The sequence below is a fragment of the Gasterosteus aculeatus genome, chromosome 21 (genome assembly GCF_964276395.1).
Source record: "Gasterosteus aculeatus chromosome 21, fGasAcu3.hap1.1, whole genome shotgun sequence".
Classification (NCBI taxonomy): Eukaryota; Metazoa; Chordata; class Actinopteri; order Perciformes; family Gasterosteidae; genus Gasterosteus; species Gasterosteus aculeatus.
In genome coordinates, this window is record NC_135708.1 from 639,524 (window position 1) to 660,220 (window position 20,697).

The 20,697-nt window shown below is 45.8% G+C and overlaps 1 protein-coding gene and 2 long non-coding RNA genes across 9 annotated transcripts in view; 1 reads left to right on the forward strand and 2 right to left on the reverse strand.

The window, feature by feature from the left end:
- LOC144390396 (uncharacterized) overlaps positions 1-20,697 on the reverse strand; it is a 265,667-nt gene that overhangs the window by 25,256 nt on the left and 219,714 nt on the right. The window lies entirely within an intron of this gene.
- LOC144390239 (protein NLRC3-like) overlaps positions 1-20,697 on the forward strand; it is a 39,820-nt gene that overhangs the window by 14,903 nt on the left and 4,220 nt on the right. For 2 of the 7 annotated variants that reach the window (XM_078096689.1, XM_078096690.1), the window contains exons 5-9: positions 11,581-11,659; positions 11,813-12,023; positions 12,180-13,983; positions 16,001-16,174; positions 16,510-16,683. In XM_078096689.1, the coding sequence (XP_077952815.1) occupies positions 11,581-11,659; positions 11,813-12,023; positions 12,180-13,983; positions 16,001-16,174; positions 16,510-16,683 (2,442 nt within the window). Of the gene's footprint in view, positions 1-4,776; positions 6,508-10,061; positions 10,188-10,275; positions 10,390-10,764; positions 10,879-11,580; positions 11,660-11,812; positions 12,024-12,179; positions 13,984-14,073; positions 14,248-16,000; positions 16,175-16,509; positions 16,684-20,697 lie in introns of those variants that run through there. The other 5 variants (XM_078096685.1, XM_078096687.1, XM_078096688.1 and 2 more) reach the window with 5 other exon arrangements.
- The window catches only part of LOC144390401 (uncharacterized), a 54,463-nt gene continuing 36,185 nt past the window's right edge, over positions 2,420-20,697 (reverse strand). The window contains exon 2 of the long non-coding RNA XR_013454439.1: positions 2,420-2,762. This is a non-coding gene — a long non-coding RNA (uncharacterized LOC144390401). The remainder of the gene's footprint in view (positions 2,763-20,697) is intronic.

The following is a 20,697-nucleotide window of genomic DNA, read 5'->3' on the forward strand; positions in this document are numbered from 1 at the left end:
CACATTAGAAGATGATTCTCGAGAATAGGCGGCTGGAATGAGCGCTGACCGCCCGGTGCGCGAGAGGTTACGTTATAACGGCTCCGTTAGATTTGGAGACATTTTTTTTAAATAGGCTGAATGTTGACCACACATTTGTTGCTTAAACCGCTAACTTGTATCCTTAAAAAGTGTTCACATCACATTCCGTTAATTAACAAAAGTGGTATTTAATAAAAGACGACTTACAGTTGTGCGTTTTCTCATCTGCCATCGCAGCTTGCTGAGGTGAAATGCATTCTGGGATATATGTCTCTCACAAGAACAGACGAGCCTGCTTCGATGCATGCCCGGGAAAATGGGCGGGGCGAGTCACATCCGGGTATTATGACCGTTCTCGGCCAGATGCGGGCTTCGGTCGATCTTCGCCGGTAAAACTTAACTAATGTCTTGTCTTTGGAGGGGAAACGGAAATCCACTTCTTTAAAGAGAGAACACCGTCCTCTCGGTCTCTCCTGCATTCGGGAATCCTTCTGTCTTGGTCTGCTCTTCTGCCGCGGGCCCAATCTGCAGCTCGTCTCTCCTCCCTCAGCGGTGTGTCTTCCGCCCTCATGGAGGCCTCCAGGTCGTCACACCCTGGTGGGTTCCAGGTGTGAGGGGAATGCTCTGAGTTTCGGGGTGGAGTTCCTACCTCCACCAGCAGGTGGAGCCATAGTAGTTACAGCCATCTCCGGTGAACGTAGCTCCCTTCCAAGACCGAGCCTCTCGTGACATCACAGTCTGTAAGAGGGTACGGCTGTTCTCTCCTGCTCTTACGGCCTCTATTAGCCACCATTTGCTCGCGGTCTTCGCAGGCAGTCATAGAAATCATCCTGTCGTCTGTTGTGGTGTATTTTCTGTAGGGGGGTGCTCTGCCACACTCTCGCCCCCCCATTGAAAACTACTTTCTGATAACAGATATATGTCTGGGCATCCTTCCAGAATGAATAAATAACGGGGCACCACCCTGAGCTAACAGGGACCAATAACCAATACTATAAATCAAGTCTCATAATTGATCTTCACTCCTTGAGAGTGAAGATGTCACGGCGGAGACCCGGGAAAAGAAAAGAAAATAAGGAACTATTCTGACCATGAGACATCATTCAACAGCGTAACACAGTCGGCGCTTTCACTCTCTTACAGCAAACGTATCACAGCATCAGATCAACAGGGGACATTACGACATTTGCAGGTACACATTCAAACATAAATCAAAGGTAGCGGATTCGTTGATCCGGACTCTATCGTACCACGTTATGACTGAACGAATCAAATAAACATCAAGTTCATATCAACACGCTAAATTAGTCTGCCCAGAAAACCAGTCTTACTGTTTGATGGGCGTTGGTCATCAGCTTCCAGCTGACTGAGGACAGTTGAGCTCCGCGTAGGGAAACTCAGTGGATGAAGGCGATTTCGGCCGTGGGGTCCGAACTTCTCGTTGGGAACAGAGGCGGCGGGGGGTCAGAGAGCAGCTGTCTCTCCGGTCCTCTGGAGTCAACAGGAATGAAATCAAAAGGGAAAAGGAAGCGGGACGTAGTGGAGCGCGAGTCTTGAGTTCGTCCAGCGAGATTAAGACTGAAACTTGGGAAAACTTCTTTTCTGCTACACGTCTGTTCTGCCCTCAGGACGGGGGAAGTGGCGCCCCCTCCTGGCCCCTTCAACTTGGGTTGCTAGTTTGCATATATTTGTGACATGAAGTGGAAGTTTTAGATAGATGGTCTCAGGAAAATCATCCGCTGCCGTCCTTCATGTGTTCAACAGAACAAAAGGGAAAAGGAAGCGGGACGTAGTGGAGCGCGAGTCTTGAGTTCGTCCAGCGAGATTAAGACTGAAACTTGGGAATTGGAGGGAAAGAAAAGAAACCAAACAACGTTGTGTTGTCTCGATCTGTCACTAACGGTGACGGGACGGTTCACGTCCCATGAAGCTTGATCTGTAGCATGACGTCATTTCTCCCGTTTGAATTCACATCTGGTGAAAGTACAGTGACAGGTCCATTTCTTATTTGTTATCCATTCATCTTCTTCATGAATATATTCCAGCACCTCGTCGCTGTGTGACGCCTGACTGACAGTCTGTGGTCGTCTGTAAGTAGTGGTAGAAGAAGAAGAGGTGCTCCATGTGGACATGAAGGACAAAGCTGTGTGTGAGAGTGATGTAATGTCCATGTCTCCATGCTGCTCTGACCCCCCTCCTCCTTTCAGGGTGGAGCCTGATGGAGTCCGATGGTTGACACCAGGTCTGAGGAAGTGTAAGTGTGCTTTGATTCATGAAGATTCAACCATCTTCACACTGTGACATCACTCATTCACCTCTGTGATGTCATCATCAACGTGTCAGTAGATGAACACATGATTAATAACTGCAGCTGTATTGTGTCTTGTTCTCTCATCAGATTCCTGTGAACTCACAATCGACACAAACACAGTACACAAACACCTCAAACTGTCTGACAACAACAGGAAGGTGACATGTGTGGAGGAGGATCAGTCACATCCTGATCATCCAGACAGATTTGACTTCTTTCATCAGCTGCTGTGTAGAACTGGTCTGACTGGTCGCTGTTACTGGGAGGTCGAGTGGAGACGAGGAGTTGATGTATCAGTGAGTTACAGAGGAATCAGGAGGAAAGGAGACAGTAGAGACTGTGTGTTTGGACACAATGATCAGTCCTGGAGTCTGATCTGCTCTGATGAAGGTTACTCTGTCCTTCACAATGAGACAAGAACACGCATCACCTCCTCCTCCTCCTCCTCCTCCTCCTCCTCCTCCTCTGGTAGAGTAGCAGTGTATGTGGACTGTCCTGCTGGCTCTCTGTCCTTCTACAGAGTCTCCTCTGACACACTGATCCACCTCCACACCTTCAGCACCACATTCACTGAACCTCTTTATCCTGGGTTCAGGTTCAGGTCTTATGGTTCCTCAGTGTCTCTGTGTCCTCTTCAGGAGGGAGAGTCTCCTCCTGGTGGAGAACCTTCCTCTCTGCTCACCACATAGTTCAGTCTGTACAGCTGATGGTGGTTCATGTGGGTGTAGATGCAGGTGGAGCAGGTGAGGGGTACCTGAGCTGGTCTGGACTCTGGGGGGTCCACAGCTCTCTGGGACTCAGATGGAAGTGTGAAAGAGCTCAGCTTAATGCTGCTGTGCTCCTTCAATCAATAGATGATCATTTAGATGTTGGCTCCTAATTAGGCTTTAATCTTCATCTTTATGTGTTCAAGAAGACATTTTATAAGACGTTCTTTCATCTGTCCCCCCATATGAGACAAATGTGTCCTTATGTGTGTGTGCGCTTCATCAGCAATAATAAAAACAAGGTGAAGAAGGCAAATATGAATGTGTAATTCTTTTTGAGCCCATTTTAACTTCAAATCTTTCTAAATCTGTTGAGTGAAATCAAATCTAATTTCACATAATCAGGTTTGTTTTGAACAAGAAGCTTTTTAATGGTTCAGCAAACCTCTCAAGGAAATATTGAATATGCGTTACTTGTGTTTTTATTCCCTATAATGTCATTTACAACATTTACTCCATGTGTTACTTTAACAGAAATAGAATTGTTTGGCTCTAATGTTAATAAATGACTTTTATTGGAAACAACTGTACATGTTTAAACAGGCCATCAAATAAAGATGCTTTCAACACGCTGTATTATTTCTTTTGACATGAAATACTCTGATCCTTTTTAAAGATGCTGTACTATTGACTTTTGTACTATTTCCTCCATAATATGTGTATTTATTCTACAGCCCTGTTGCTGTGTCAATAGCACAGAGGAAACATTGGTGGTGCAGCATGTTGAAGAAGGAAGTGAGTAAATAAAGAAATGAGTAATGAATAAGTTGCTTTATTAACCTTATTAACCTTCACGCAGAGCCGTCTCACAACAACACAAACTACTGAGCTCGCTACTTCAGGTGCAACTTGAAGCTTTCATTCTGCACCAAATATCACACTTAAGTCACCAACAAAAACACACAAAGCACAAGCACACATTTGATAACAGGGTGGAGTTTATCTCCTCACAAAGTGGAGTATTGAAAGTGTTAAATGTCCAACCAGCGCTGTACCTGGCTGTCCAACATAAGCGCTTCGTTGGACCAAGTGTGGTGTCTCTTCTCTGCAGCTGGTGCAGTTCCAGACCAGGGAAATCTCTTCATCCAGCGTTTACAGTATTCTGGCTCCTGGAGACCCATCTGATGGAGAAGATATGGTCCAGCCTTCAATATCTGCACGTTGAGCTCAGCCGCCGCTTCCTGAAGCCACTTCTCTGAGAGCATCTGACTGCCAGTTCCAATCCATGGGCCGCTGCATGTTCCTCACGTGGTCTTGGAGTCTGCCAAGTAGTCCACTTGTTTCCCCGGAGATGCGTCTTCAAATCCCGTCATGCATTCCTGCAGCATGTAGACTCCCTGTAGCGTGTTATACGATGGCCTCTCCTTTGCGCTGTGTGTGTGCTGCTAAAGTGTATTCTTGTTCGTGTATTAAAGTCTGTAACTCAGTGAAGCTGCCACTGAAAAGTAGTCGTTTTCTCCAGAGGAGTCGCCCCCTGCTGGCCAGTAGAGAGTAAGGCCTTTATCCACTGGCTCAACGTTTCAGCCCGTCTGCCTTTTCTCTCATTGAGGTATTTTTGTGGTCGATGTCGTCATGGTGACACCAGTTCTTCTGGTAATAAACCATATTCACCAGTAGTCAGACATCACACACCACTTTTTGCTAATGAAGTATTTTGCCATCAGAATTCCCCTGTGGCTCCACGGGACGCCACCATTGTTTCTTCATTCAGCTCTGGGCTGTGGATGCAAAGCCCTGTGGAGACAAATCCACGAAGGTCTCATTCACCACGATCTCCTTCTCCACCACCATGTTGGCTTTGTCCACGCTGTCCATGAACATCACCACCGCGTTGTTCATGCGGGCGGCGGACTTTACGCTGCCGTGACCGACCATCTCCCCCACGGCCAGGCTGCAGTCCTCCACTGAGCACGGGACACCCGGCGGAACTTTAAGGGCGTGCTTCCGCGTCAGTCGGGTCAGGTCCATGGTGCCGTTTAGCACGCCGACCAGCGCAAGCCGATCGGCTGCAAAACGCGTACTGCACGAACACCAAACTCTAAAAAACAAGTCCACACGTTCCACACATTGACTTGTAGAAGTATTTACACGGAAAAACGGTATCGCTCTCAGCTCCACGCGCCGTCACTCAGAGAGAGATTTAAAGAATCCTTTATTCCACTTTTACAAAGGAGCCAGAACACAAAACATGAAAGAAAAACCAACAATAAACACACACAGTCCAACAAGCAGAAACAAAAGAGACAGAGTAAACAAACATCTGCATTCTAGCCTGAACAGTTGTTCCCCCCCAGGCTAAAGGCCGCCGCGTGTTTCTGCGTCTGCGTCGACGCGCTGGTTTCACTTCCTGGTTGTAAAGTCCTGCGTGTGTTGCAGAGCGATTCACCTCCAGAACAACAGGTGGAGTCACGTGTTTTGTTGAAGACGACCTGGAGAGTCACGTCTTTGTGTGTGGAAGTCGCTGGTGGCTTTATTTATTGATCATAGACTTTATTGCCCCGTGCATCCACACTGCTGCTTTTCATCAAGGACACATTTGTCCCGTATTTTCCTCCACGACTTTGTTCCCTCGTTGGTGGAGATCTCCCTCCATGAATCAGAGGCCATCCGGCGTCCTCATAGTCCGCCAATGACGGCTCATATTTACGCATTTCTTCCCACAAAAGCTCTTCAGTCTGATCCGTTACCCTGGACCAAGACGTCGGAGCCCAAAGTGTAGCTGCAGATGAACACACACTGCGTTACGCCGCGTATCACACAGTGTGTTATGAGTCTGCTGCAAGGGGCCCTTTGTTTCCTTCTACTGCGCCTCGCCAGTATTCATCTGTGATTGGACGCCTTCTCCTTCCAGCTTTTCTCCTCCCTCCACTGCGGGAGATTCTGACTCTTGACTTGTTGTTGTTTTCTCTGGGGGGGGTGTCTGCATAGTCTGTCAATCATGAATTAGTCGACATCTCATCACTATTAGATTGGATTGGTTTGTCAGGTAGGTGAGGGAGGAAAATCCACTTTGGCAAAGATAAGTTGTTGCAAAGGGCAAAAGGCTCATCATTGCTTCTGGTTGTGGAAAGTCTTTGTGGCCAGAGATCCAGAACTGTGTGGTTTGGTTTGGTAAATGTTTCTGAACGTACGGTCAGTGGATAGTTGGATGAGCTGATCCTCCTCTGTCACTGTCAGGCGTGTGCCGTCTGCTGCGTTGTCTCTGGATGGAAACTGTCTCCAAGCCTTGTCCCTGCGCCGGGAGTCAGCCTCAGAAAAGTACTTCCCACATTGTCCTTCCAGCGCCTCCGCAAGAACTGCGCGTGTTGCGGGAGGCGAGAGCACAGCAGCACAAACCGGAAGAAGACGTGAGGGAGACGCGTAGAAAGTCACCAAGCTTCACTTTAACGTCTTAAAGTGTCACATCGTGTGAGTATGTCCCGTGACACACAGCGTGTGTTTACTGTGTGTTTGTGTGTTAACGGGCCGTCAACCTTTGCAAAGTTCCTTTACCGTTTAGACGAAAAATACGGAAATAAAACGAAAATACGGAAATAACACCGTTTTATTTTAGTTTTTTCGCTTTAAACCAAAAGAGTAAATGTCCTTTTCTGTCCAAATCCAAACACGAAAAAACGACCGATCTGTTTGTCTGTAAATCCCTTTTTGTTTGTTCCTTTCAAAACGAAACCTAAGCGCAGCCGCTAAACCGGAAGTGCGCACATTTTAACAGTAAAACGCAATAGAACGTTTGTACGATAGAAATCCGTCTGTGACGCAACAATATCTATAATATAGCAGAGTAACATTAGAAGAATGAATATGAAACGTCATCGTGTGTTAACAACAGCAGTTGACTACACGCAGACACATTTACATTCATCCATGTACACAGATACTCATTCATCTGCGCGCTGTTTGATGCAATATAGTTATTAATATAGTAACAACACATTTATTACTGTAGGTAATAACACAGTTTGTGGTGGCAGACTCGTTGCTGTTGGCTCTGATATTTATTTCCAGTATTGTTGTGTTGCTTCAGTGCTCAGAGACACTTTAAGGAGAGTAAACGTGTTCACATCTCCACCACTAGGGGGCAGAATACGACTATTTAAAGCAGTGGTTCTCAGCTGGTCTGGTGGCTCCGGGACCCACCATCACCCCTCAATGACAACCGACCCAAATCGAGGGACATCCTTCACTTCTCAGATGTATTTAATGAAAATATGGTGCAGTTTGAACCTGAGAGCGTGTGGAGACAGAACACGTATGACCACACAAAAACAAGTTTAATGAGAAAACAGCCAGCTGGTAGCGACGCTAGAGAGGGAACTATTCCCTTTACACTAAATGAGCTAAAACCCCAAAGTGCATCTTAAGGACACGAGGTATTACAACATACAACAATTAAGAATCTTCAGCCATTTCAAACAAAAAAGACTCAAATGACTTTAACAGATACGACAAACACTGTGTCTTGAGGAGCAGCTTTTGCACAAATGCAAAATAAATTAAATAAAAAGTGCAATTCAAAAGGATTCAGATATAGAAAATGAACGTTTCTTGTGATTACCTCATCAGGAGGTAAATCCTGAAAAACTTTGTGCTTTACAGAAATTAAGCAGCACTCACTTCAACCTGAGGTGAAAACTGACTTGAGTCTGGAGGAATTTCTACTGGGAGAACTGGGCATGTTTTTTGCTCTTGGCAAGAGTCTCAAAGTCTGGAGTTCTAGTGGACAAGGCCAGTCTGAGGTCAAGCTCGATGTCCAGTCTCTTCCTGTGTTTAGTCTCCAGCTGAACCAGAGCTGAGACGCACTCACAGAGACAGGCAGTGCTGAAGGGTAGCAGCACTTTGACTGCTCGAGTGGCGAGGGAAGGACACTCGCTGATCACGCTGCTGCACCACAACTGGGAGGGGCTCACCTCCGCGTACGGTCACATGACCGCTCCATCAGCTGACTCTCCGTTGCTTGGCAACGTGACACTTTCTATGTGGATTCCAAGCGGGTCACGTATCCAGTGGTCGTCCCTCTGTTTCTGGGGAAAGTATTCGTTAAACGGCTCCAGAAGTTTATTCAGATGCGCCGTGATTGTTTCTCCAGTACGTTCTTGTCTGCCGTGTCCAGCTGCTGTCCCTCATGACAGGCATTGGGGAACACGTCGAGTCGGCTTCTGGAAGCATGACTTGCCCACACAGAGATCTTTTTTCTGAAAGCATTGATTTTGTCCTGCTGTTGATGAATGTTGTTCCCCTTCCGCTGCAGAGACAGATTTAATCCGTTTAAAGGGCTCCACAGGTCTCTTTGTGAGAAGAGCGCTTACTTTCCAAATGCCGCTTCAGTTTGGACGGCTTCATGCTTCTTGTGCCAGAACCTCGCTGCACAGAACGCGCTGAGGTTTTTGCCGTTTTGTCCTCAATATAAGAAAACCCACATCTAACGTAGTCGGTGTCGTACTTCCGTTTCGCCATGTTTAATTAGAAAACTAAGTAGGAGGTTTAATTATCCCAAAAACCCAAAGTCTCCCCAATTTTCTTTTTAATTATAATTTTTATTTTCCCAGGCAAAGGGGAAAACGCCAATTCCCAGGCCATTAAAAAGGGGTCTGCGACCCACCAGTTGAGAACCACTGATTCAAACCACAGATTGAATCATATTGAACGGTTGTTGTTTCTGGGACAGATGCATTGAATGTTTCAATGTGTTTCCTTCATTTGATATTCATGCTTAGTTGTAAACATCATGTATGTTGATGTCGTGGAGGAGTGAACACGTGTTGTTCATGGATCAATAAATAAGAATAGAGACGTTTCTTTGTTTGTCACACTTCCATCCTAAATCAAGCTGTAGACCAAAGAGCTCAAAGGTCCAAGATGAGAAGATATAATGTTGGTCTATAGAAAATGACTCGTGTGACTTTACGGCCTTCAGACATTTGGACTCTAGAACATTTGACACATTTTCCCAAATGTCACGAGACGAGAGCAGAAAAGAGAAGGATTGGTTCTCTTTCCTTCTTTGCTGCCATGTGACCTGTGACCTCAGAGGGACCTCTGGAGCTGTGGGCGGATGCACAGCGTACTTTTGATTAGTTTCCTCTCATCAGCAGTCAAAGGTCCATTTATCCTGAGAACACTGTGGTGGCCTTAATAGAGGCTTCAATGATCCGATCCCCTTCCAGGTAGTGAGTGCTTGTGCTTCTATGAAAGCAGAATCATTCCCCTCCTTTAGCTTCAAGGTAACAAAGTCAAATCCACCTTTATGAGTTTCATATGGCAAATGTTTTACAGCTACAAATACTTGTAGAGCACCACGAGTGTCTCCACACTAGCTGAGCGTAACATCCTCTTTCCCTCAACATGTTCGGTTCCTCCACAGAGCAGTTGGGTCTGACACCCCCTGCTCCTCAACACCTGCAGAACTTCTTTAGCTTTCAAGTCCATGAAGGATTAAACAGCCACAAACCTGCCAAGAGGAGGAAGTCCACCCGAACTGACAAGCAGGACTAGGAGACAATGAATGAGGGGAAGATGGACGGAGCCAAATAGAGGACAAGAGGACAATGAGCCTAAACATGCAGCCTGGGCTACAATGGAATAGTTCACATCAACGCATTCGTGTTGTAAAACGGCCCAAAGCCCAAACCTCAACCACACCGATTGGTTCTTAAATGAGATGAACAGTCAAACGTTTGGACACGTTTACTCATTCGATTCAATGAGAAAGTGTCCAAACCTTTGGACTGAATTGGGCTACAAAAACATCAGTAATAACCGAGATCCATTTATATTCACTAACGTTTCTTCATATGCTACCCTGCTATACACTGGATCACTGACGCATTTATACCCTACAAACCTTCCATTCCAGGACTTTTACTGTGAAAATGTGCACTTCTGGTTTAGCTGCTGCGCTTCCATTTGGCTTCATAGGAAAAACCCAAATTGTTGGTTTGTCAATAACGTGTGAGCTCTGCCAGCAGGTTGGTGTGAAGGTGTGAAGGTATGGACTCTGCTATGAATCAGGCTGAGGACCCAGAGGACGGAGTCCCTCCCTCTGAAGCCCCTCTGTGTGGGGAACATGACAGCCAGACCAAAGCTCAGAGGTGAGAGGACCATCTCCAACTGTCCTCCACTCGTCTCCATGTCCCAACGTCTCTGAATCACTGACTCTGCTTCTACATGTGTGACCAGGACCCATCAGAGACCAGGACCTGGACCTGGACCCAGCTGTGTGTCCATGAAGAGTAACCGGTCTATGGATCGTCCTCAAACATTCAAAGATGTTGGTCCCTCTGTTGATGCAAGGTGAGGGTCTCAGGCTGATGATGAGGTGTTTCTACCAGACTTTCTGGTGGAGGTTCTGGGTTTCTGGCTCCAGGGCCCTTCAGCAGTGTCCAGTGAGGGAGGGAGAGCTCTATGGAGGACTTGGTGAGACTTGTTGGGACTAAACCAAACTCACTGGTGAAGAAAACAGTGAGCTGAAAGACTGAGCTGTTGATTGTCAGTGGGACCAGCAGGACCAGTAGACCTAAACCACTACAGGGAGCCATGTGGTCCACATCCAGACCTCATGTCATGGACCTTTACCTTTTTTTGGTCTCTGTGAGGACGGACACCATGTGAGCTGATGCTTCATGATTAGATGATGATGTGATGATGTAATCTCAGTGTTTCTTTCAGTTCACATCAGCAGAGAGGAAAGTCTCCTGAACCCAGATGTTTGTCCATGAAGAGTGATCGGTCTATGGGTCAAGGGATTAACTTCAAAGATGGACGCCGTTCTTATGACCCAGAGTAAGTTCTTAAACAGATGAAGAACTGTTCTGATCCTCAGTCATGAATTACATAAATGTTTGTTCATTGTTTAAAGTGTTGTTTCCATGACGATCCATCATGACAGAACTCATTATCTTCATCTAACTGGTCTGTGTGTGTTTAAGTGTGAATCATTAACTGTAAACATCCTCAGATGTAAACACAATGTGAGCTAGTTCCTCCACATCAGGATCAGCAGAGGTCACATCTGGAGACAGCTGCAGGTTTCTGGAGACAGATGACTGGGACTGAACATGTGATTAGAATAAACTCAGTGCTCTATGGACCAGCTGACGTGGTCACTGGACTCCATGCAGAGGTTTGGACAAAGTATCGTCAGTAGACTCTGTGAAAAGGACCAAAGACTAGTTTCAGAAGATCTAAAGAGACTTCTAGAGGTCAGGGGACGGACTAAAGAGGTTTGGAGTAGTTCCATAGGACTTTGGACCAGATGCAGAGGTCTGCAGACGTTGTTTTTATGACCCACAGTAAGAACTAAAACCAGATGAAACTGATGACTAACTGTCACTCAACTAATAAACTGTCTGTCATCATCGACAGTCTTCAGCATCTGGTTTTCATCGTGATCAATCATGACAGAAGCCAATATCTTTACCTAATGTTGTATTGGTGTTGATGGTCCAAACACCATGTGAGCTGATGGTTCATGTTCCTCCACAGAGAAGACCAGGAGAGCTCAGAGGTTCCCACAGGTCCGTCTGCCCAGCAGCATCAAACACACCTGGACTCCATCTTCATGGTGTGTACATGTACAACTACTTTAACATCTCTCAGGTCACCATCATCTCCATGCTGCACTTTGTAGACCAGTGGATTGTCCGTCTGTCCAACATGGACCTGATGGTGGCTTCCATGTTCTAGTTGGTGTCATTCATAGAATGTTCTGTTCCAGCTGCTGGAGGAGAACATCCTCACTTTTGTGAAGAACGAGCTGAAGAAGATCCAGAAGGTAGTGAGTTCAGATTACCCAGAATGCTTAGAGAAAGAGGATGAGGAGGAGCTGGATGAAGAGCAGAAGAGGAGCAGAGAGGCCTTTGTGAAGATCTCAGTGCACTTCCTGAGGAGAATGAAGCAGGAGGAGCTGGCTGTGCGTCTGCAGAGCAGTAAGAGGATTTCTCTACAGACTTACCATGCTGATAAATGAGACCTTCACTAATGTCTCCAGAGACGGACAGAATATATTCATAGTCATTCTCTGAGGAAAGACATGTTTAAATCTATTCTGTGACTCATGGATCTCCTTTGTTGTCTTTATTCAGGGCTTCATGCTGCAGTTTGTCAGCGTGAACTCAAATCCAACCTGAAGAAGAAGTTCCAGTGTGTGTTTGAGGGGATCGCTAAAGCAGGAAACCCAACCCTTCTGAATGAGATCTACACAGAGCTCTACATCACAGAGGGAAGGACTGCAGAGGTCAATGAAGAACATGAGGTCAGACAGATTGAAACAGCATCCAGGAAACCAGCCAGACCAGAAACAACCATCAGACAAGAAGACCTCCTCAAAGCCTCAGCTGGAGGAGAGGAACCAATCAGAACCGTGATGACTAAGGGAGTGGCTGGCATTGGGAAAACAGTCTTAACACAGAAGTTCACTCTGGACTGGGCTGAAGACAAAGACCACCAGGACATACAGTTCACATTTCCATTCACCTTCAGAGAGCTGAATGTGCTGAGAGGGAAGAAGTTCAGCTTGGTGGGACTTGTTCATCATTTCTTCAGTGAAACCAGAGCAGCAGGAATCTCCAGGTTTGAGAAGTTCCAGGTTGTGTTCATCTTTGACGGTCTGGATGAGTGTCGACTTCCTCTGGACTTTCACAACAATGAGATCCTGACTGATGTCACAGAGTCGGCCTCAGTGGATGTGCTCCTCACAAACCTCATCAGGGGGAAGCTGCTTCCCTCTGCTCGCCTCTGGATCACCACACGACCTGCAGCAGCCAATCAGATCCCTCCTGAGTGTGTTGGCATGGTGACAGAGGTCAGAGGGTTCACTGACCCCCAGAAGGAGGAGTACTTCAGGAAGAGGTTCAGAGATGAGGAGCAGGCCAGCAAGATCATCTCTCACATCAAGACCTCACGAAGCCTCCACATCATGTGCCACATCCCAGTCTTCTGCTGGATCACTGCTACAGTTCTGGAGGAGGTGTTGAAGACCAGAGAGGGAGGAGAGCTGCCCAAGACCCTGACTGAGATGTACATCCACTTCCTGGTGGTTCAGTCCAAAGTGAAGAAGGTCAAGTACGATGGAGGAGCTGAGACGGATCCACACTGGAGTCCAGAGAGCAGGAAGATGATCGAGTCTCTGGGAAAACTGGCCTTTGATCAGCTGCAGAAAGGCAACCTGATCTTCTATGAATCCGACCTGACAGAGTGTGGCATCGATATCAGAGCAGCCTCAGTGTACTCAGGAGTGTTCACTCAGATCTTCAGAGAGGAGAGAGGACTGTACCAGGACAAGGTGTTCTGCTTCGTCCATCTGAGTGTTCAGGAGTTTCTGGCTGCTCTTCATGTCCATCTGACCTTCTTCAGCTCTGGTGTCAATCTGCTGTCAGAAGAACAAACAACCTCCCTGTGGTCTAAAGTCTTTAGAGTCAAACCTGAACCAAAGCCTCTCTACCAGAGTGCTGTGGACGAGGCCTTACAGAGTCCTAATGGACACCTGGACTTGTTCCTCCGCTTCCTCCTTGGTCTTTCCCTGGAGACTAATCAGACTCTCCTACGAGGTCTGCTGACACAGACAGGAAGTCGCTCACAGATCAATCAGGAGACAGTCCAGTACATCAAGGTGAAGATCAATGAGGATGTGTCTCCAGAGAAAAGCATCAATCTGTTCCACTGTCTGAATGAACTGAATGATGGTTCTCTAGTGGAGCAGATCCAACAGTCCCTTAGATCAGGACGTCTTTCCACAGAAGAACTGTCTCCTTCTCAGTGGTCAGCTCTGGTCTTCATCTTACTGTCATCAGAAGAAGATCTGGAGGTGTTTGACCTGAAGAAATACTCTGCTTCAGAGGAGGCTCTTCTGAGGCTGCTGCCAGTGGTCAAAGCCTCCAACAAAGTTCTGTAAGTACAGAGAGAGTAAATTCATACATCAGAACTTAAATATGCTGCCATCTTTTATACTTACTGCTTCTTCTTCATCCCACTCTTCAGACTGAGTGGGTGTAACCTCTCAGAGAGAAGCTGTGACGCTCTGTCCTCAGTTCTCAGCTCCCAGTCCTCTAGTCTGAGAGAGCTGGATCTGAGTAACAACCACCTGCAGGATTCAAGAGTGAAGCTGCTGTCTGCTGGATTGAAGAGTCCACACTGTGAACTGGAGACTCTGAGGTCAGATTAATTTAGTTTGTCTGAATGTCTTAAACCAGCGCTTCCCAACCTCCAGAATGCCGTGACCCAATTTGAAAATCTTTTGCGGGCCACCTAAACCTTTAATTACAACTCTGATCAAAACATAATGATTAAATTACCTTAATAATTTAACCAAATGTAAATGTTTTAACCGACAATGTATGTTTTGTATACCATTTTCTCCGGAGCTCATGTGCCGTGTTTTCCGCACAATAAGGCGCATAAGATACTGCAGTTTATGGCGGCAAGTCATCGACTGACACAAAATTCGAGAGCGCAAATCAGGTCGATGCGCTCGCGTAAATCTAACATCCGCAGTCAAAAGTCTGTCTCGCGCGAGATATTTGCTCCCTCGCGGAGCGTGAACTTCCTCGCTCGCGAGGTTAGTCTCTGCTCACGCTCGCTGTTGTTCTTTCTGAAAGTAAGGGGGCGGAGCCAGTCACCATGGTCTCTACACCTGATTGGTTACAAACCCCGTCTTTGGATTGGCTGGAGTGATGCATTCACACAACTATAGAAGCCCAATTCCGCACTGAAGAAAGGGGATAGAAAGTGCATTCAGGGTCCGATCGATGCTGCGAGGTGCGTCCGCTCCCGCTGCCCCCCTCGCCATCCACGCCTTAAATCTTCGGCTGCTTTTAGAATAACTTATTTGCCCCGTTAAGATGGTTCAGCTACTGTAGAGAAAAGGACGCCGTCTCTCGCTCTTTAATCTCATGAAGTGCTCGGCGAGAACGACAGCTTTGTTTCTCCGACGTGCCCTGAAAGCAGCTCCATATCTCACGCGCTTGAGCGCCGCTCAGCATCTCGCCGTCGTAGACGAGCTTTGGCGTGTTTGGCAAAGCGCCTTGAGCGCCGTGTACAACCAGTATGGATCAACCGATTAACCAATTAATCCATATATATAAGGCGCTCCGGATTATAAGGCACTGTTGTTTTGTGAGGAAATTAAAGCCTTTTAACTGCCCCTTGGAGTGCGGACAATGCGGTATATTGACTTTAATACTACAAGAGGGCGCCCCGTTTGTTGACCAACGACAGGCGGACAAGAGCAGCCGTTTCCAGCGAGAGCCTTATTGTCCGTTTAAATTGTTTGTGCTTCATCAATTAATGTTTCACGTAACTAATGTGCCGCATCATAAATATTTTTATATTAATTTCAAAGTCAATTACTCCACAGCATAAACATCATCATTGTTCATCAGGATTTCCGACTTCATAAAAACCTTTTTCCACCAGAAGATGCACCTTATCTATGGAGCCAGAAGATCTAATCGAAGAGACTAAACTAGGGACAAAAATCTGTTTATGTTTCCATCACATCATCGGATCCTTGTGGAACCAACACATTTGATACGGAGGGAATTAAAACACAATGTTGGCTCACGATAAATCATCACAGGGTTGTCCTATTAATCCTCTTATTCATGCTGTGTGATGTCATTTTAATATGGTTCATTGAGGAAAATGGGAAAAGCAGAGGTGTAAAAGAGACTGAAACTTGGATTTCTGGCGCTTCGGTGACAATCTGCTTGGAGTTTGATGGTTCCTCATTTAAGGTGTAGATGGTAACTGACATTAAATTAGCAAATAAAGATCCTTTTTAATCACTTTCCTGTTTTAGTAGTCTATTCTACACTAGTACTTGTATAAGCACTTAACTGATTTTATATGAAATAGGATTTAATTTTAACATCAATGTTATTTTTCTTGTTGATTCTTGTCTCCTCAGACTGAGTGACTGTAACCTCTCAGAGAGAAGCTGTGACGCTCTGTCCTCAGTTCTCAGCTCCCAGTCCTCTAGTCTGAGAGAGCTGGATCTGAGTAACAACAACCTGCAGGATTCAGGAGTGACGCTGCTTTCTGCTGGACTGGAGAGTCCACACTGTGAACTGGAGACTCTCAGGTCAGGATTCAATTAAAGTCCACTCGGTGTCTTTATTTACATCCATCAGATTCTTTCTGCTTGCATGATTTAAATCAAATATGTATTTTCCAACTCTTTCCTTAAAATGTGTTTATATTCAATATAATGTAAATATTTGACATTCTAGAGTTAGTAGTAATGTTATCAGATTGTTGATGTACATTAGTGGGTGTTTAGTTGTGACTGGAAACCAGTCAGTAACCATGTTAATGTGACCCCTCTGTACCTGATAGGATCTCAGTACTGCAGTGACCTTCCAGCCCTCACAGCTCCCTCAGATCATGTGACATGTCTCTTATTCTGTGTGTCTGCAGGCTGTCAGGCTGTCTGATCACTGAGGAAGGCTGTGCTTCTCTGGCCTCAGCTCTGAGCTCCAACCCCTCCCATCTGAGAGAGCTGGACCTGAGCTACAATCATCCAAGAGACTCAGGAGTGAAGCTGCTGTCTGCTGGACTGGAGGACCCTCACTGGAGACTGGAGACTCTCAGGTATGAAGAGGCTGCAGCCACAGACCATCAGTCTGGTAGAGGAGGTAGAGCTGGAAACCTTTTCTCTGTCCCACTGTCAGCCTGGTTAATAAGACCCTGACACACCAAGCTGACCTCAAACTACCAGAGACTCATCAAACTGTTTGTGTCCCACATGAGACCATCAACACAGACAGAAGTAGTGAGGAACAGTAGCCAGGATGAGCCTGAACAGGGAGGAAGGTGATGAAAGCCTTGTTTCTCTGGAGCTTTGTCTTGTCTCCACGTTATAAGAGAGGACAGTGTTTCCTGACACGTTGACGGCATCATGGTGGGTTGATATGAGTCAACGTGGTCACTCTGCAGGTTTGTGGGCTCTTAACAACTCAAACAACACTTGGATGTTTAGATGCTGGTCCCCTGCCTCCAGTGTTTGTTTGTCCTTTAGTCCAGACATTATTATTAAGAGACAAACAGTCAGAGAAACAATCTGTTCAAAGCGTCTTGATGGATCATCACAGGAGGAACGTTTGGTGTTTTAAAGGAGTTCAGCTTCACCTGCTTTTGGTGCTTTGCACTGAGAGACGGTTCCCTGGATGATAAGAGTGGACTTGTTGAAGCTACAGGTGACAGTCGGCCCCAGACGCTCAGTGAAGAACCAACAGCTGATGGTGGACCTGGAATTAGTATCAACTGTATCGTAGAAATGAACAGAACATACCAAAAAAACCCTACCCAGATAAATGTTGCCATCCGGATGGAGTGAATGTGATTGTGGTTGGATGAGAAGTGTTGGGAGCGGCTAGGGGGTCGTATTAGGTTACTAGCAAATGAGGAACTAACTTATGGACATTAATAAAATTATTAATAATCACTAAGATACTTCTCAGAATGAATAAATAACGGGGCACCACCCTGAGCTAACAGGGATCAATAACCAATACTATGAATCAAGTCTCATAATTGATATTCACTCCTTGACAATGAAGATTTTGGAAGGAGTTAAGTTCGAGCACTGGCGATGTATGTCAACGGTCACCACCATATAAATGCACAAGTAAACACAGGAAAACGGTTCTTTAAAGTATAACAGGGTTTATTAACTCACAGGAACACCGATCAAGATCACCTATAACTGCAACCAACAATCCCCATAACACTTATTTTAAACCTACTCACCAAACAAGCAATCAAAACCAGTGTGTGTGTGTGTGTGTGTGTGTGTGTGAGCACACACACACACACACTGAGAGAGAGGGGGGAGACGAGGGGGGTGCAGGGAAGGAACGGCGGTGCGGTTGCGCGCAACAACAAGCGGAGTGCCGGTTATCACACTAGGGGGCGAGCGAGAGCAGCGGGGTGGAAGTGAGACCGTTAAATCAAACCACCGAGGAAGACGGGAACGTTAAACACAGGCCGTTTCTCAATACCTAAGACGGCGAGAACGGACTCGCGTTCCCGCGAGAATAGACTCGGGAGACAGACTCGGGAGTCCTGACTCACGGGTACGGGAGAACGGAGAACGGACATTTCCGCAATTGGAACAGCAGCTGACTTGATGACGTCACCACAGTAGGCGGTCTTTGTTTACGCACGCAAGTGGAAATGTATAAAAAGCCAGCAGCGTGTTAACGGTTGTGGAAGGTGTTTGTTGAAATTTCAAAAGTATTCTGATTGAGTAGCTGGCAACGAAGAGCACATTACATTACATTACATTACATGTCATTTAGCAGACGCTTTTATCCAAAGCGACTTACATTATACTTTAAACCCATGGCTTTTTTCACATTTTGCCTGGGGAGCAATTAGGGGTTAGGTGTCTTACTCAGGGACACTTCGACATGGAACATGGGGCAGCCTGGAATCGAACCACCAACCTTGTGCTTCCCAGCACACCTTCTCTTACCCCTGCGCCACGACGACCCCGATTAAAAACATATTGGTATTATTATATTTAATAATTAACGGATATTTTATAATTAATTAATTTGAGTAGTAACTACATGGATCCGATACATATTGCTGTTGCGGTCGGCAAACTGTATACAGAAGCTGAAGAGGAGGCTGGCCAACTCAGGAGAAACATACGCAAGCGAAAATCCAAGATGAGGCGAAGGATGGCGAGGAGACGTGCCATAATAGCATGTCTCGCTTTCTTTGTAAGTTTAATTCAGTATAAAGCATTGATGATATGTAATCATTTATATTAATGTCAGCTGTGGTTTTCTCTGCTGTTTGACTGTTGTGGCTGATACTGCAAGGTGGTTGTAATACAGATTGTTTGGAGCAATGCCCTCAAAGGCACATTACAGAAAAGATACCTTCTACATACGAAACCTACAGATGTTATTAATGATAGGGCAGTTGATATGTGTATCAAGGTTAGCTTAATCCAGGCCTAATAAACCACCAGGTACAGAGGAGGTTTGATACAGTAACAGCATCTGACCATCGATTAGCCTACTAAAGCATACACACCTAATGGTCGTCTTGGTATTCAAACATTAAGAGGTTGGTATTCAGATGGACAGAGGCATAAACATCATTATGCGTTACTGCAAAACGCAGCAAGACCTCATTCATTATGGAATCCATGGAAACGTTTTTATTAACTATATGAAATAGTCAAAGCATAATCGTAAAATGCAGCATCTCTTTAATATTACGAACTGAATAACCAATTTAACAATATTAATACAGTTGTTGCATTTGTTTATTACAGAACAAACATCCTGTTACTAAATATGCTGTGATGAAGAATGATGTCCCCATCAATATTTCAGATGGAGATGGCCCAAGACCCTGGCCCTCCTCATAATTACACACTGATAGAAGCTGAATACTCACTCCCATCCAGTCTTGCTGGAGTTTCGTTGGCCTGTGAACAGGCTTTCGTTGCCCGCACGCCACTCTATGAGGGCTTGAGTTTCCTCAGTTGTCCCTTATTGAAGATATCACGGTCATATTAGTTCAAATGCACAATGACACCCATTATTACAAGCCTGCACAATATGGATAGACAGCCAAACAATTTGGTCTAAGATATAAAGACCATGAAGTTCAATTTAAACATGCCGCTATGAATCTAAACTCCGTACTTTAACATATTTAACTAACGTTAAATGACCGAAAAATAAACTAACAGTAGACGTCATACAAAGCAAAACGAATTGTATGTGTCATGTTTAACTGCTACTTTAATACCAGCATCACATTAGAAGATGATTCTCGAGAATAGGCGGCTGGAATGAGCGCTGACCGCCCGGTGCGCGAGAGGTTACGTCATAACGGCTCCGTTAGATTTGGAGACATTTTTTTTAAATAGGCTGAATGTTGACCACACATGTGTTGCTTAAACCGCTAACTTGTATCCTTAAAAAGTGTTCACATCACATTCCGTTAATTAACAAAAGTGGTATTTAATAAAAGACGACTTACAGCTCATCACGCCGTCCCTCGTGCTGCACTGGGACACTCTGACCACGTCATGGTCCATCTGATTCCTGCATACAGGCAGAAACTAAAGCTCTGCAAACCTGTGGTGAGGGAATTCAAGAAGTGGACCAGTGAGGCGCTGGAGGATCTTCGGGCGTGCTTTGACTGCACAGACTGGGATGTTTTCAGGACGGCTACTGACAGTCTGGATGAGTTCACAGAGGCTGTAACTTCCTACATCGGCTTCTGTGAGGACAGCTGTGTACCATCATGCACCAGGGTGAGTTACAACAAGGACAAACCCTGGTTCACAGCGGAGCTCAGAACACTACGCCTGCAGAAGGATCAGGCATTTAGAAGCGGGGACAAAGACTTGTACACAGAGGCAAAATACAAGTTTAGCAAGGCGGTGAGAGACGCTAAACGACTGTACTCTGAGAAACTCCAACAACAGTTCTCAGCAAGTGACTCTGCTTCGGTTTGGAGAGGCCTCAAACACCTCACCAACTACAAGCCAAAAACCCCCCACTCCATGAATGACCTCCGCCTGGCAGACGAGCTCAATGAGTTCTACTGCAGATTTGAAAGACAATGTCCTGA